At 41.0% G+C, this 13909-nt stretch overlaps 1 protein-coding gene across 2 annotated transcripts in view; it reads right to left on the bottom strand.

Annotated features, from left to right (window-relative positions):
- The window catches only part of prdm6 (PR domain containing 6), a 146316-nt gene continuing 132407 nt past the window's right edge, over positions 1-13909 (bottom strand). For both annotated transcript variants that reach the window (XM_025897015.1, XM_003444504.4), the window contains exons 8-9: positions 12307-12483; positions 1-4424 (exon numbers count right to left, since the gene is read on the bottom strand). In XM_025897015.1, coding sequence (XP_025752800.1) covers positions 4310-4424; positions 12307-12483 — 292 coding nt within the window. In that variant the 3' untranslated portion in view covers positions 1-4309. The remainder of the gene's footprint in view (positions 4425-12306; positions 12484-13909) is intronic.

Raw genomic sequence — 13909 nt, 5'->3', positions numbered from 1 at the left:
ATCTGATTAATATCTCATTCTCATCTGATCAGCACCTCTGTGACCACTTAAAGGTTTGACAGTGACAACTGACAGCACCAATACATGTAGGGTAAACACCATAGACTGTATATAAAAGATGGCTGGGGTCTTCGTGACGTAACCCTTTTGGGAGCCGTAAGTGATCATATTTGTTAGATACGGTGAAAAGCACAGTCTGCTAATAACATCTTCAGTCATGTTTTTTACATTGCCAAAGCTACTTTCATAAACATAATTTAAATTTAATTAATGGAAAAGAGAATTTTCCCCATCAAGCACAAACTTTTTGGACTCCTTCACAAGCAAATCATATCATCTGTAAATATAATGTAGCAGCAATAAATCCATATGGATGAGTTATAAAAAAGACAACAAAGAAATTATATAACGATGACGTGACAAGAGGCTAAAATCATTTTTGTATCAGACCAGTTATTTCTGCTCTAAAGTAGGACATTTGGAGTGACTCACTTCTGGAAAGAGCCTTTAAGCCAAGTCGGCTCACAGTAGTAATATTTCCTGTGCAGAGATGAAAGCGGTGTCAATTTTTGTTGTAAACAAAACAAATTTCAAGTTCAACAAATTGCTCATGGACATAAGAGTGGTTACATTTCTCTGTCATCACCAGAAAGTTAATGCGGCGCAGGTGATTTCAGCAAACAATGTAAGACAATAAGATCACAGAGAGCATCATGGGTAAGAATCAAAAGTGGATGTCAGCTTTATTTCCTCTGGAGCAACGTCTTTTTGCTATTTGATCTCATTTTGTCAATCTTTAAAAAAAATGGGAACGGGAGGAGGGAGGGGAGCTGAGGGAATCATGCAAACAAGACTGAGCTGAAATTGGAGACTTTCTGTTTGACATTACAGAGCAAATGATTATCATCATCATCATCATCATCATCAGAGGCCCCAAGTAAGTTTCACTTTCTGTTCAGCCATCATCAGAGTTTAACCCTGAAAATGTCAGAAGTAGGACTTGGAACACAAAAAGTAAATCTTTATATTGCCTAAAATATTATTAGAATACTTATCTATTTAATTAGAAACATGTGTTGGAGCTAAATTTTGTCTCTGCTTATAGCGTTAAAGTCCCGCTTCTGCATTCTGAACAAGAAGTGAATTTGGTCAAAGTTTCACTTTTGTCCCAACTGATCCATAGTTTGCATCGTTCTATATACATCGTTGGATCAAGCTGCATTCTGAGTAAGGAGATATTTCTCTCAGGTGCAAAGCTGTTTTACTTTTAAGAACACAAACGAGTCTGTAAGAGTTCGAGGAGCACCTCTGTCCAGATGCTTGACTGCCCAAACATCTGGATTTATTATCATTATTGCAGAGGCTGGAGGCTGCCAGTTGCTAGGTGAAGTTGGATGCTAACAGGGTGCTGCACCAAATCCTCCTCTTTGCTTTGGTCACTAGCAGGTTGCTTCTGTTGCCTGCAGTTTGCACAGAAGACGTGTCTGTAAACACAGTTGCCAGTCGGTAGTGAAAGAAATAGAGCCGTTCACCTGCAAAAATAACTATTTTCACCTAAAACATGAAATTACTGCTGTGTCAGCAGTAATCTCATGTCTTTTTTTCTAGTTTCTGGTTTGCATCACACTTTTTGGTTTTCTGCACGATTTACAGCTGAGCACAGTAACCTGATAGAGGTCAGAGGAATCCCAAGGACGTGTTTGGTGTAGCGCCATTCACCAACCAGTGTAGGATTTTTCTCTGGTAACCTTTGGTTTCCAGGTGGATTCTCACTGGTTTCTAGGCCTGTGTGACTTTAGTGATGATTCTGTCATCAGCCTTCACCAACTGGTTGGGGAATAAACATTTTTCCAAGGTCTCCAGGCCTGTGTGAGGTCTAAAGGTGCTCCTGACCTCTCTGAGACACGCATGTGATAAAAAATAAAATAGTTTCCCTGCAGTGAAACATCTGTTTTGGTTTGGACAGCAGAGTTACATCCACTCGGCCGGTCTTTGGAAAGAGAAGCTACAGTTTTCAGATTATTATCACTGTTAAAGCTTTTTTAACGCTCAGGCACAAAAACCTATTTGGTGTTCATCTGGTATTAAATGTGCTTTTTACCCTCAGTCATTTTAATAGAAAGTGAATCGTTATGACACAGGACTATTTACACATCTGAGATCTGAGTGGATTCAAACTTGCATTGCGTAGCAAATATACTCTAATAGACAACATGATGAACTATTCTTCAAAACCCCAAATTTGTTAACATGTTTGTGCCTCATCTGAGATTTTAAAGAAACAAAACATGAACTTAAGAAATGTTTAGCAGAAGAAAACAAAAATTAAACACATGCTGTCAACTTCATATTGAAACTTTTTGTAAAATGATTATTTCTATAAGAAATCACATCCATCATCTCTGCACTATTTCCCTCTTTTCTTCATCATCTCTAATATTAAATTATAAACATTTTAAAACAAAAGTGCCTGAAGCATGATATGAGGAAAAAGATAAATATAATTTATGTTTCCTTTGTCCTTTTTTTTTTGTCCGTTTTTTGTTTTGTTTTGTTTTTTTACAGTACATACTCTTTGTATTGTGTTCATTTTGTGATGTAAAACTCGAGCGTCATCATCAGACGTTCGAGTCGTTGCTCACTGTTTGCTTTGGTCGCGCCCTCCTTTGGCATCACTGTTGCAAAAAGAAAAAAGAAGTAAAGCTACAGACAGACCATTAGTCTTAATATTTTTGGTATTTCATTGTTATTGTCCCGGTTTCAGGAAAGAGTTTTCTTTGGAGGGAACCCTGTTGTGGATTCCAAAACGTCCCCAATAAATATTCAAAAGTTTGTTAGTCCGACTCCTCCGTCTGAATCTCTGCTGAGAAAAAAAGAAGGGAAAAAAAGAGATCTTTGGTTTGGTTGAATCAGGAGTTTCTCCAGCAGGATGAATGTGGCTTGAATGCTGCTCCTCTCCAGAATTCTCAGTCAGTCAAGTCAAAAGTGTAAACAGTCAGACAAACGTTCACACCAAGACAGATAAATCTGAAAAAGTCTTAAGTACAGACCCCCATCCACACGGAAACATCGGGAAACCATGACATTTGTTCCCTCTCTTCCTGTGTGCTTTAATAAAGAGCATTCAGTTTGTTTGCAGAGATGTGACCTCTACTGTGTGTTTTCAGAGACACTCGACATATCCTGATATAAATCTGGTGACAGTTAAAATAACTGTTTTTTTAACAGTCACCTGACGCTGCACCACTCAGGAGAGAGAGGCCCAAAAATGAGCCCAAATAAAAAGCAATAGTTGTCATTTATTAGGGGACCAACACATTTAACTCCCTCTGCAGGCATCAGCTAAGACCTGCAGGGAAAACCATCCTGATCCAGAATCAGCTACACAGTAAGGATCTGATATTAGGAGCTGGTTATTTATCATATATTGACTCTTCTTCCCATCACCCTCACCCGGTCACGGCAAACTGCGCCTGCTTCCTGAGCCTGCTTCTGCCAGAGGTGTTTTTCCTGTTTAAAGGGAGTTTTTCCTCCCCATTGTTGCCAAAGCGTTTGCTCATAGGGATCATCTGATTGTTGGGGTGTTCTCTGTATTATTTCAGGATCTGTACCTTACAATATAAAGCGCTTTGATGCAACTTTTGTTATGATTTGCTGCTAAATAAATAAAATTGAACTGAATTAAAAAGCCGTATCGGGTCCGTTAAAATGGGCCGATCTATTCAGCTAACAGATGAAGGAAGCTAACAATGACTGGTGGACAGTTAGGAGATAAATGCCACAACCAGCAGCTTTTCTCTATGTGTTTGCAAGGTTTTTACTTCAACTGAGGTCAGGTGGGTCAACACGACTGAAAAGTTACAACCATGACGCTTCCTCTCATCTTGTTTGGTTTAAAGCTTGTTGGGAAGTTGTTACTGCATAACTTAAGGTGTTGTCACCAACTTAAAAGCAACCAAAGTGACTCTCACACTACGCTGAAATGATACTTGCCCAAATAAATTAATCATACATTCCTGTTTTTTTGTTTATCCCTGGAAACTCCTGGAATTTGCAAACTTTATTTTTAATCCACACATTTAATTTAGTGCAGACTGGACCTAATTAACACAGTGATGCTCCTCAGGAGCTTTATTTCTGGTAAATTAAATTAGAATTAATATGAAGTGAGCGTGTTTTTTGTGGCACGAAGCACAGATGATAAAAAAAAAGTCTTGGTGTGGATGGAAGGCCAAAACTGAAGAAAGTCACATTTTCATATTGAACTGTCTTAACGTGGACGTGGTCTCAGTCGGGAAACAGTCGGGGGTTAATCCACCTCGATGGACTCGCTGGTCTCGTTCACGGGTTTGCACTCGTTGGGAAGTCGCTGATGGCGGCTGAGCTGAGTGGCCTGTGTGAAGCTGCGGTCGCAACGCTCGCACCTGACGCACAAACAGAAAGACGCAGAGATTAGAGGAGTCTGCACGTAGAGAAGCCTGAACAGAGCTGAGGAGAAATACACTTTAAAAGACAAAACCTTTACATCTGCTGACACACATGTACACAATCACGCACACACACACACACACCTCCCTGTTAACCCTAATATCCAGTGACAGTATAAAGTGTGTGTGAGGCCCAGCGGAGCAGCAAGCTGTAATTGTTGCCCTGATCCTCACAACCTGACCGACAAATTACACACAGTCCACCTGTCAATAATCTATCAGGCGGGCTGAGGAGGGTATTCCCATCTCACACACTTTAACACACACTCAGATATATCCAGGCCCGATAAGGCAGCGTCACTGTCACTTTCAATAGAAGCAGAGAAGAGAGGGAGCTTTTAGTGTGCGCTGGAGGGGGGTTAGGGGGTAATTTAAATTTATATAAATGTGTGTGTGGGGGGAGGCTCTTCAAAGAGAAAGCTGTGTGGAGATATTGGACCTAACAGCCCTGAAACAAGACTAACATGCTCTCGGATAGATAGATAGGTTGAAGGGGAGGAGGTGTTAGACACAGGAGGAGAAACAGTGTGGACTGAACAGCGGTCGTTAGGAAGCGCTTTAACCAGAGCTTTTCCTCATTAAACCTCATAAACATGACACAGTTTTGTGATACAGTTTCTGTCACTACATGCATCACAGGGCCTGACCTTCTGTCTCGTACATAAGGTGATCCCTGCCTCCACAAACCGGCAACAGGATTACTGGATGCTTATTGGATGCAGGGTTGCTCAACTATAGCAAAAAACGCTCTCTTTATTTAGGTCAATATTTATAATACTGAACTGATCAAGTTACTTATTCCTTAATGCATTTGCTGAACTTTTTAAAAGAGTATTTATCAGAGATTGCATATAAAAGATGGATGTAGCCACAGTGAAGTCAGCCGGTGTGTTTGTGTTGAAGTCAGTTCACGTGTGGACGGCTAAGACGCTTGTAAGCTGGATGGGTGCAACGGACAAAGCGACAGCATCAGCATTATTCCCTCCGAAATGTTACCAAATCCACAAACTCTGTCATGAGGTCTGGTTCAGTGGCTTGAGTTTTTTGAGGGAAGACGGCTTGTTGACTCGTTGACTGCTGCCTGTGTCAAGATCCTTTCAATTCAAGTGGCCACAAGCGTCAGTGAAATGCAGGTAAAAAAAAGAAGAAGAAGAAAACAACAACCCATACAGTTATTAAAGCTTTCTCCTTCTGCGAAGGTGGACATTTTAAAAAGGAAGTCTTTAATGATTATCTCACTTATGGCCTCAGCTTCAAGTGAAGTATTTCTTAATTTCCGAACAGGGAATGCAGGGACGATATGCATGTTCAACCATCCAGCGTTGACACCATTAATGTGGTGGAAAGTTGCAGAGACAGTCATCAACTGCCAAGAAGACGACGGCTCACATTTGTAGCTTTTTGGATTTGGTGGTTTTATGGTCGCTCTAATTAAAATCAAATGTTTTAACTGTGTCATTTAAATGGTGTAATGTTGCTGATCTGACTGACCACTGTAAACCAAATTTCATCCTAATACTTTGAATAGATTCATGTCAAACATGTTGCTCCTGAGCGAACCTAAACCTTAAGGTCTAAGAGAAGCATTTACCATGAAGTAAAGGATCATGTACTTTGCATCCAGTTTTATTCCAAAAAGTCTGCAACAGCTGAGACCTGAACTGGTTTTTCCCATTTTTTTGACACAGTTTGTAAAAGCAGCACTAGATTGAAAGTACATTAAAACAATGAAGCTTATGAAACACGTTTTCAGTGGGTTCCATCTATGTTAATCTGCTAGAGTCCACTTGGGTCCCTGTAATGTAAATTTCAGCATCAGTTAGAGCGTGCAGCGGTCTGCACAGACGTCCACCCGCTTGCTGTTTTCAGGTGTCCAGCTGTCCGTATCCATGTCCACAACCATTTATAATCCAGGTTAGGGCAGTTTGCATTAACACACGTGTGGTGTAGGGAGACAACGCTGCAGCGACTTCTGCCTTCTCATTACTTTGTCTGTCACTCTTAAATAACCAGTTTCTTTAAAAAAATAAACACAAACTTCTGTTTAAGCTTCACTAAAATTAGTTTGACAGAAACTGTTAGTTCGTCCCGTCACACCACAGGATATGAATGTTTTTTCTGTGATCACATGAACTCAAAGAAGTCCTGTATGTTTATATATATTACATATAAGTGTGTGCGTGAGGACCAGACTTTGAGCTGATGGATCTGAAATGATTCTCATTTTCTAAATTTTCTTGCAGCACAAGAAAAATAAAACAGACCCCCGACTGCTCTGCCATTAAGGTGGACGTTCCTGCTGTCATTCGTCTGTAAATTTACAAAACCACAACAGCTACGGACTTCAAAGCTCCTCTGAAGCTTCTCTGTCACAGCGACTTATCCAGGCACGAAGACGGCTGTCCTGCACAACAAAGAGCAGAGCTGAAACGAGGCAGCTGCAGTCCGCTGGCTATCGACCAGCGGGCGTCTGTTAGCGGCCGCCGCCTCCGTTTCTCAGCAGGGAAAAATAATGTTGAGCTGTTGTCCTGACAAAATGACAGAGGCCGCTTTAATCACTTTCCCTCAAGGATCAGTGAAGTTTCGGCTCACCTCTTATCTTAATCTCATCTGTACGGATGTGGATCGAGTGCGAGATAAACAAGTACAGACTGTGTTCAGTCACAGACTGATAGAAGCTGAAGGGCTAGAAGAAGTACAGACAAGAAGTCTTCCTTTACAACAACGTTCACATTAACTTCCGAAGCAGCGAGACCGAGCAGTTCAGACAAACTCTGACCACACCTTTACTTCAAAATCAAAGGCTGTGTTTGTGGGAAACGTGCAACTCTGGTTAGTAAGATCGCGTTCCTGAGGGAATATTTTTGAAAATAAATCATGATCTAACCATGCATTCATGTGGTGTTGGATTAACTGGAAAAGAGAATTTCCCACTGGGGAAAATCCACATGAACACCACCTTAAAGTTGGAACAATAACTGGGAAAGTCTGAGAAATTGTTGCTGAGCTTTTGCAATCACACATTAAAACACAGTGGATGAAAGACAATATTTGGTTGAGTGCAAGAAACTTTTTCAATTAATGGTGCAAAATGCTCAAAACTTGTTTGGGCAGCACCATCGAAATGAAATTTCATTATAATGGACACAACTGCAATAATATCTGCATGTGGAGAATTATGTTTTAAAAATGTGTTGATTTTGTCCCAAATTAAGTTTTATCATCTTCTTTGTTTTGAAGAATTTCTCCAGAGATGGGGATGATTACACTCAAACCTTCGCAACCCACACACAAGGTACCCTTTGGTTTAAATATCTTGACATGTCTGCTGTGGCAATAAAACACACTGGATAAATAAGTATGCAGAGTTTATGAGCCAGGAGGTGACGTCCTGCCGTTGCAGTGTCAAATCACTGCCAAAAAAACCATTAATTGATGTATTGGGAATCAGGACAGGCTGGAAGGACCTTTATATCTTTACATCCATTCAATGTAAATGCTTTGCAGAAGTTCAGTCTCCCTCGAGTCTATTCATCATTTTATGAACCTTCTACTTGGAAAGGTAGCTACATTTGATCTGAAATGCCCTCTATGCCAGCGGTCCCCAACCCCCAGGCCACGGACCGGTTTAATGTCACACAATATTTTCACGGACCGGCCTTTAAGGTGTCACAGATAAATACAACAAAATAAAATGATACGACCAAGACATATTGTGGTATTTTGTAAATATAATAATAAATGCGAATTCACTGTGTAATTGTGTAACTTTGTTAGCAGCGTCCTCCTGAAATGTGCCAACAACATCGAGAGTAACATCCTCCCTTCTGCTCCTTAATGTTCTCTGGTCGCTATGGTAATGCGTAAATATTTCTTTCAAAGTAAGACACGCAACTACAAAACAAATATAAATCGCATGAAAATATTTAGGAAATTTATTCATAACACACGAGAAAAGATCCAGGGAAACTGAGTTAATGATAAAAACCCTGAAGATCAAAAATTTCACACCCGAGCCTCAACTCTCACGGCCCAGAACCAAACAACTCGTCCGTGGCCCGGGGGATGGGCACCGCTGCTCTGTGTCATGGTCCTGAGTCTGGTGACTCATTGTTTATGTTCTTGTTTATTAATATTCTTTGATTCAGTTAGTTTCTGGTTATACTTTAGTGATTTTTAGATCTCAGGTTTTGTTACTGTGCTTCTCTTGTGTTCCCATATGTTCCAGTCTCCATATTCGTGCATCTCCCGTGTCTCCCCAGTCAGTCATGTCTCCATGTCACAGTTTGTTACTCTTGTGTCCATGCTCCATGTTTTCTCTATCTTCCCTGTCAGCCATGTCTCCTTGTCAAGTCTGCGTCCCCGTGCCTATCTTGTATTTCCTGTTTTACTTTGACAGTCTGGTGTCCTGTGTTCAGTGTTTTCAGCTTTGCTTCCGCCCTGTCTCGTTTGGTCCCAGCTGTGTCCTGCTCCTGTTTCCCATTCCTGCTCCTGGTGTATTTAAGCCCTGTGTTTTCCTCTGTCCGTTGTCACGTCACATTACCCATTTAACGTGCTTTATAAATAAAATGAGATTGGATTAGATTGGAGAGCTGTCCAGTTTCCAGTTTAGGTTAAGTTCCTGTGAGTTTTGGGTTTTGTTTGATTTCTGCTACAGTGCAACAAAACTGCCTTTTTAGTTCATCTGCATTTGGGTCCTTCATCCTGCCTGCCACACAGCGCTGCATGACAAATAGATTCAACAAATGTTTTAAGAAACACTGAAAAAATGTTTAGTTTTCCTAATTTATTACAAGAGGTAATGACTCTACCAGCATCCACTACACAAAAGCATAATCTCTGTGTGCTGGCTATAGAGATAGGCATTTGTTAGTCCTAAAAAACGTAGTACATATTAGTGTTTTTGGTTTTTTGTTAGTTTTTATTAACTCTGAATGCTCTCTCTATGCACCTTCACAGTAATATAATCATAAAATATAAGGTACCAAGTCAAACAACTTTCGTTGGTCTCCAGGGTGACATTTAAAGCTAAGATGTTGCTTCTCTGAACAGAATATAGAAGAACAAAAAGCAGAGCAGAGAAAACAGCAGCACACTTTGACAGCCTGCACAGTCCAGTGAGCATCAGCGCCGAAAAGCTGCCGACCACACAGAATCGCGGCCTCCGTCTCCTCAGCGGGAAAATAAAGTTGAGCGTTTTCCTCCTGACAAAGTGACAGTGGCAGCTTTAATCTATCCGCTGCACCGTCCGAAAGGAGATAACTCCCCGAGGCCATCGATCCGCTAAAGATTTCTGACGCACGTCCGTGATTGTCTTTGTCCCGCTCTGCCTCCACCGAGACTCTGAAGTGCTGATGAAAAGGTTCGGGGGTTTCCTCTGATTGCTTATTAAGAATGCTGATTTGGTTTAACCGAATTTAATCGCCGCCGCTTGTCGTTTCACTTTTTACACCATGATCTCTTGTTCCTCCTTGCTCTCTCTCACTCATCCCTCTCGCCTCTTCACTCTCCACGTCAATGATGACTTTGGATTTCTCTGATTGCTTATTAAGAACGTTAATTTGATTCTACCCCCGTGTTCCCCTGATGCCAGTCCTTTAGATTTTGCGCAACTCAAACGTCTTATTTTGCTTTCTTCACTTTCTTTTATGTCTCTTACTCTTTGGCCCTTCTGGCCTCCACTTGAATGCTGACCTCTTCGTCCGCTGGGGGAATCCTTATTGCCCTCTGTTACTGATTAGATGACAGGATGACAACAACAGCATCCAGAAGCCTCAAATTGCAGCGTGGCATGCCCTCTAATTATATTAGCCTTAACCAGCAGAAGAAAATGGAAATGAGCGTGTGGAGATTCATTGCCAGGCTGCTAACAGATCCTGTATTTACACTGGGCAATCTGCTGATGCCATCTGATTTACAATGAGGAACAAACAGAGAATTTCCTCAGAGTTTAACGTTACAGGCAGCCAAGAGTAAAGCATCAAAGGTCAGAGGTCACAGCAGATATGATGGAAGTGAATGGAAGCGAATATTATCATGAATCATGAATAATAGAAAAGTGATTGACAAAGTAATAAGGGATATAAAAGCAGTTTGCAAATGATTTTGTTTTTTAGGACCAGAGCTAAATTTAGAGCTGAAGACCAAAAAGAAAAATGTAGACAACAAATCAACTGGTTTCTAAACTTCTGTAGTGTTTGGTAGTTTCAATGAAAACGTGTTAGCCACCGCCATGTTTGATTTTTGGAGGCAGAAGTGATGCGTTTGGATGGACTGCTAACTTATCAGCTCATGCTAGCTAGTTTGGTGAGCAAGCTGGATGTAAGTGTGTAATGCACAGACAGATATCAGCATATTAGTTCTTCTTATTAGTGCATCAAAACTGAGGCATGGGCTTCTTAGATGGTCTTTTCTCATTTTTAAACTCAGTGTTTCCTTCACAGAGCTTTAGATCAGGGGAGGGGAACTCCAGGCCTCGAGGGCCGGTGTCCTGCAGGTTTTAGATGTGTCCTTGATCCAACACAGCTGATTTAAATGGCTAAATTACCTCCTCAACATGCCTTGAAGTTTTCCAGAGTCCTGGTAATGAACTAATCGTTTGATTCAGGTGTGTTGACCCAGGGTGAGATCTAAAATCTGCAGGACACCGGCCCTCGAGGCCTGGATTTCCTCACCCCTGCTTTAGTTGGTCAGTCCTGGTATGTTAACAGGTGCCAAAGTAAAACTGTGACTCAGCTGGAATATTTACCTGTAGATAATCTGTATAAAATCCCCTTTCTCTTATAAGCTGGATGGCCACTTTAACTAGAACCTGCAGCACTTGTTGATGTGTCTCTCCAATATTCATGAACAAGAACCTGAGTTCCCGCTGCTTTGGTGCATATTATTTATTAATTTATTTACTAAAGCATATCTGTGTACATCTGTTGACAACAATGAAATCCCAACCCATTTGCTACCATTTTATATTTGTTTTCTTTTGTGCGAGCTAAAACTTCCAGGACTTCAAGCCCTCGGTGGCTCGCTTTAGTTTTCTTATGGTGACGTAATTAGCAATGCTAATGAGAGAAAGCGTTGGTTTCAGGAGTGCTGGGGGAAATTGATTCAGCATCCAGACAAAGCAGATGTGACACTCTTTAAAAACGTATTAATCAATTTATGATTCTACAAATTTGATGTCAATGACACGAAATCTTTCCATTGATCTGTATCAGACTCATATGGGAATATGCACCATAATTGCTTTTATTACTGATTTAAAAACCTGAATAATTTACAAGCTGGCGTAACAAAATATTTAGATTCACAGTTTATTCAAGTACCTGCTATTAGAGAAGTTCATTCAGAGCTTTATTTGTTCTAAATCGTTCTCTGCTGCACCAACATGGGTCCCTGTTGATAATTGCCAGTTTATGGGAGCATCAATTGCCATCCACATTAAAAACAATCCATGGTGCCGTTGACGTTTTGAGCGGTTTAGTGGATCTCTGAGCTTTATATTGTCCTCTGTACAGTTTATCCAATGACCTCAAAGACATAATTATGAGACACACAGAAAGACAGAAACTGTGCTTAAAGCTAAGGAAGTGAAATTATTGTTGTCAAAAGTATAACTTGCAGGAGAGGAAAAACTTATTTGGGACAAAGTCACCCAATTTAGCTGCCGAAAGGTGAGACTTGCTTCTACAATAATTTTAGTGGCACTGACAGTTAAGAGCAAGTCGAGTGGTATAAGCTGGGTTGTTTGTTGCAACAGGTGGCAGGTAGGGGCAAGGTGGGTGGATTTTATGGGTGTTTGGGGGTACTCACTGTTACTTACTTGAACGGCTTCTCTCCTGTGTGTGTGCGGATGTGGTTGTTGAGCGTTGTGGCGCCAGCGAAGGCCCGGCCGCAGTATCCGCATTTGAAAGGTCGGTCGCTGGAGTGCGTCACTACATGGTTCCTCAACTCTGACGGCTGAGAGAAGGACTGGGAGCAGTGGCCACACTGGTATGGTCTGAGAAGGACAAAGAGAGTCGGATGAACGAGCCAAGAAAACAGAAGAAGGTGCGTGCGTGAATCGGCTAAATATTCTCCCTCCGGGTGTCTGAGGATGTGTACAAAAGATTTAATAATTAATTAGTATAATAAAACAAGTGTAAGGAAATTTTTACTTTTGTTGTTGTTGTTTTTTATGGATGTTGCTGAAATGAAAGGCACTGCCTTAAATTTGCATTCTTTTTAACAGTCAGCAGGGGGCACCATTTGTAGTTGCAAAAAGAGGACTACTACTACTGCTCACTTTATCAAAAATGAATTTAGAATATTATAAAAAAAAGTTGTAAAGAGTGAGATTTCAAACTAGTGATTAAGGCGAAGTCATAGAGCATGTAAGCTGAAGCTTCATTCTCTCATAGACTTCTACACATTCACATCCTCTTCAGTTACCCGAGATGTCTCCCCCTGCTGGCCATCATGTTACTTACCCTTAGGTCTGTTGGTGAGATCATATTTTATTTTGTTAGCTCTGTTACTTTGTGACTCTTGTGCTCCATGTATTAATTTACTACGACATGACAGTCCATCAAAAACAACCATTTCTTCATCTTCCCCATGAAGAATCTTCATTTTTATGGGTTGTTCTACCTTTTCTGTTGTTCTTCCATTATCACAAAGAAACAGTGATGCACAGATGAATTTTTCTGGGTGCTTGTAATTGGAGTGGAGCAACATGAATTAACAAAAAATAAAAATTGGGAGACATGTTGTTTACATACAGAAAAAACATGAGCCTGCACACATTACAGCTCACTAAAAAGCAATACATATGGTCTATAAACACACGCAAACAGGGGGTGGGGGAAGTCGGACACTGCTCCGGTAACCATGGCAGCCTGACCCTCATCAACAATGCAGGCCTAGATCATGACTGGACCATTTATCATGGTGTGTGCGCGTGTGTGTGAAGAATAGCAGTTACACAGAATGAGATAGAGACAGTAAGAGAACAAGAAAAGAAGAGATATATTAGGTTATTGTGTGTGTGTCAGTGTGTGTGTGTGTGTTTGGCCCAAATGGGAGTTCACACTGTGAAGAGTGAATGAGACTGAAACAAACAACCAAACAGAAGCTGTGTGACTGCTAATAGAGTGTCCTGCTTCCATACAGCGGCAGATCTAATCTCACACTCCTTCCATTCGCTGAGCCGAACACGGAGCCAGCTGTGAACATTATCGGGGTATTTTGTTTTCACTTACAGGACACTTCAGCCTCTGCTCATATCTTGCATCTCCTCTCTTTTTTCCCCATTATCATTTTCAGGCTCTTACACTGTGTGCAACCCTCTGTTTCCCACATACAGACTTTACTTAGGCAGCCCGCCCAAGCATATATGTTGAAGCTTTTCTTTATTATCTTTTTGAGAGGATAATTTACTACTGCTC

Source organism: Oreochromis niloticus, linkage group LG12, assembly GCF_001858045.2.
Source record: "Oreochromis niloticus isolate F11D_XX linkage group LG12, O_niloticus_UMD_NMBU, whole genome shotgun sequence".
Lineage (NCBI taxonomy): Eukaryota > Metazoa > Chordata > Actinopteri > Cichliformes > Cichlidae > Oreochromis > Oreochromis niloticus.
This window is presented reverse-complemented; position numbering and strand designations above follow the sequence as displayed.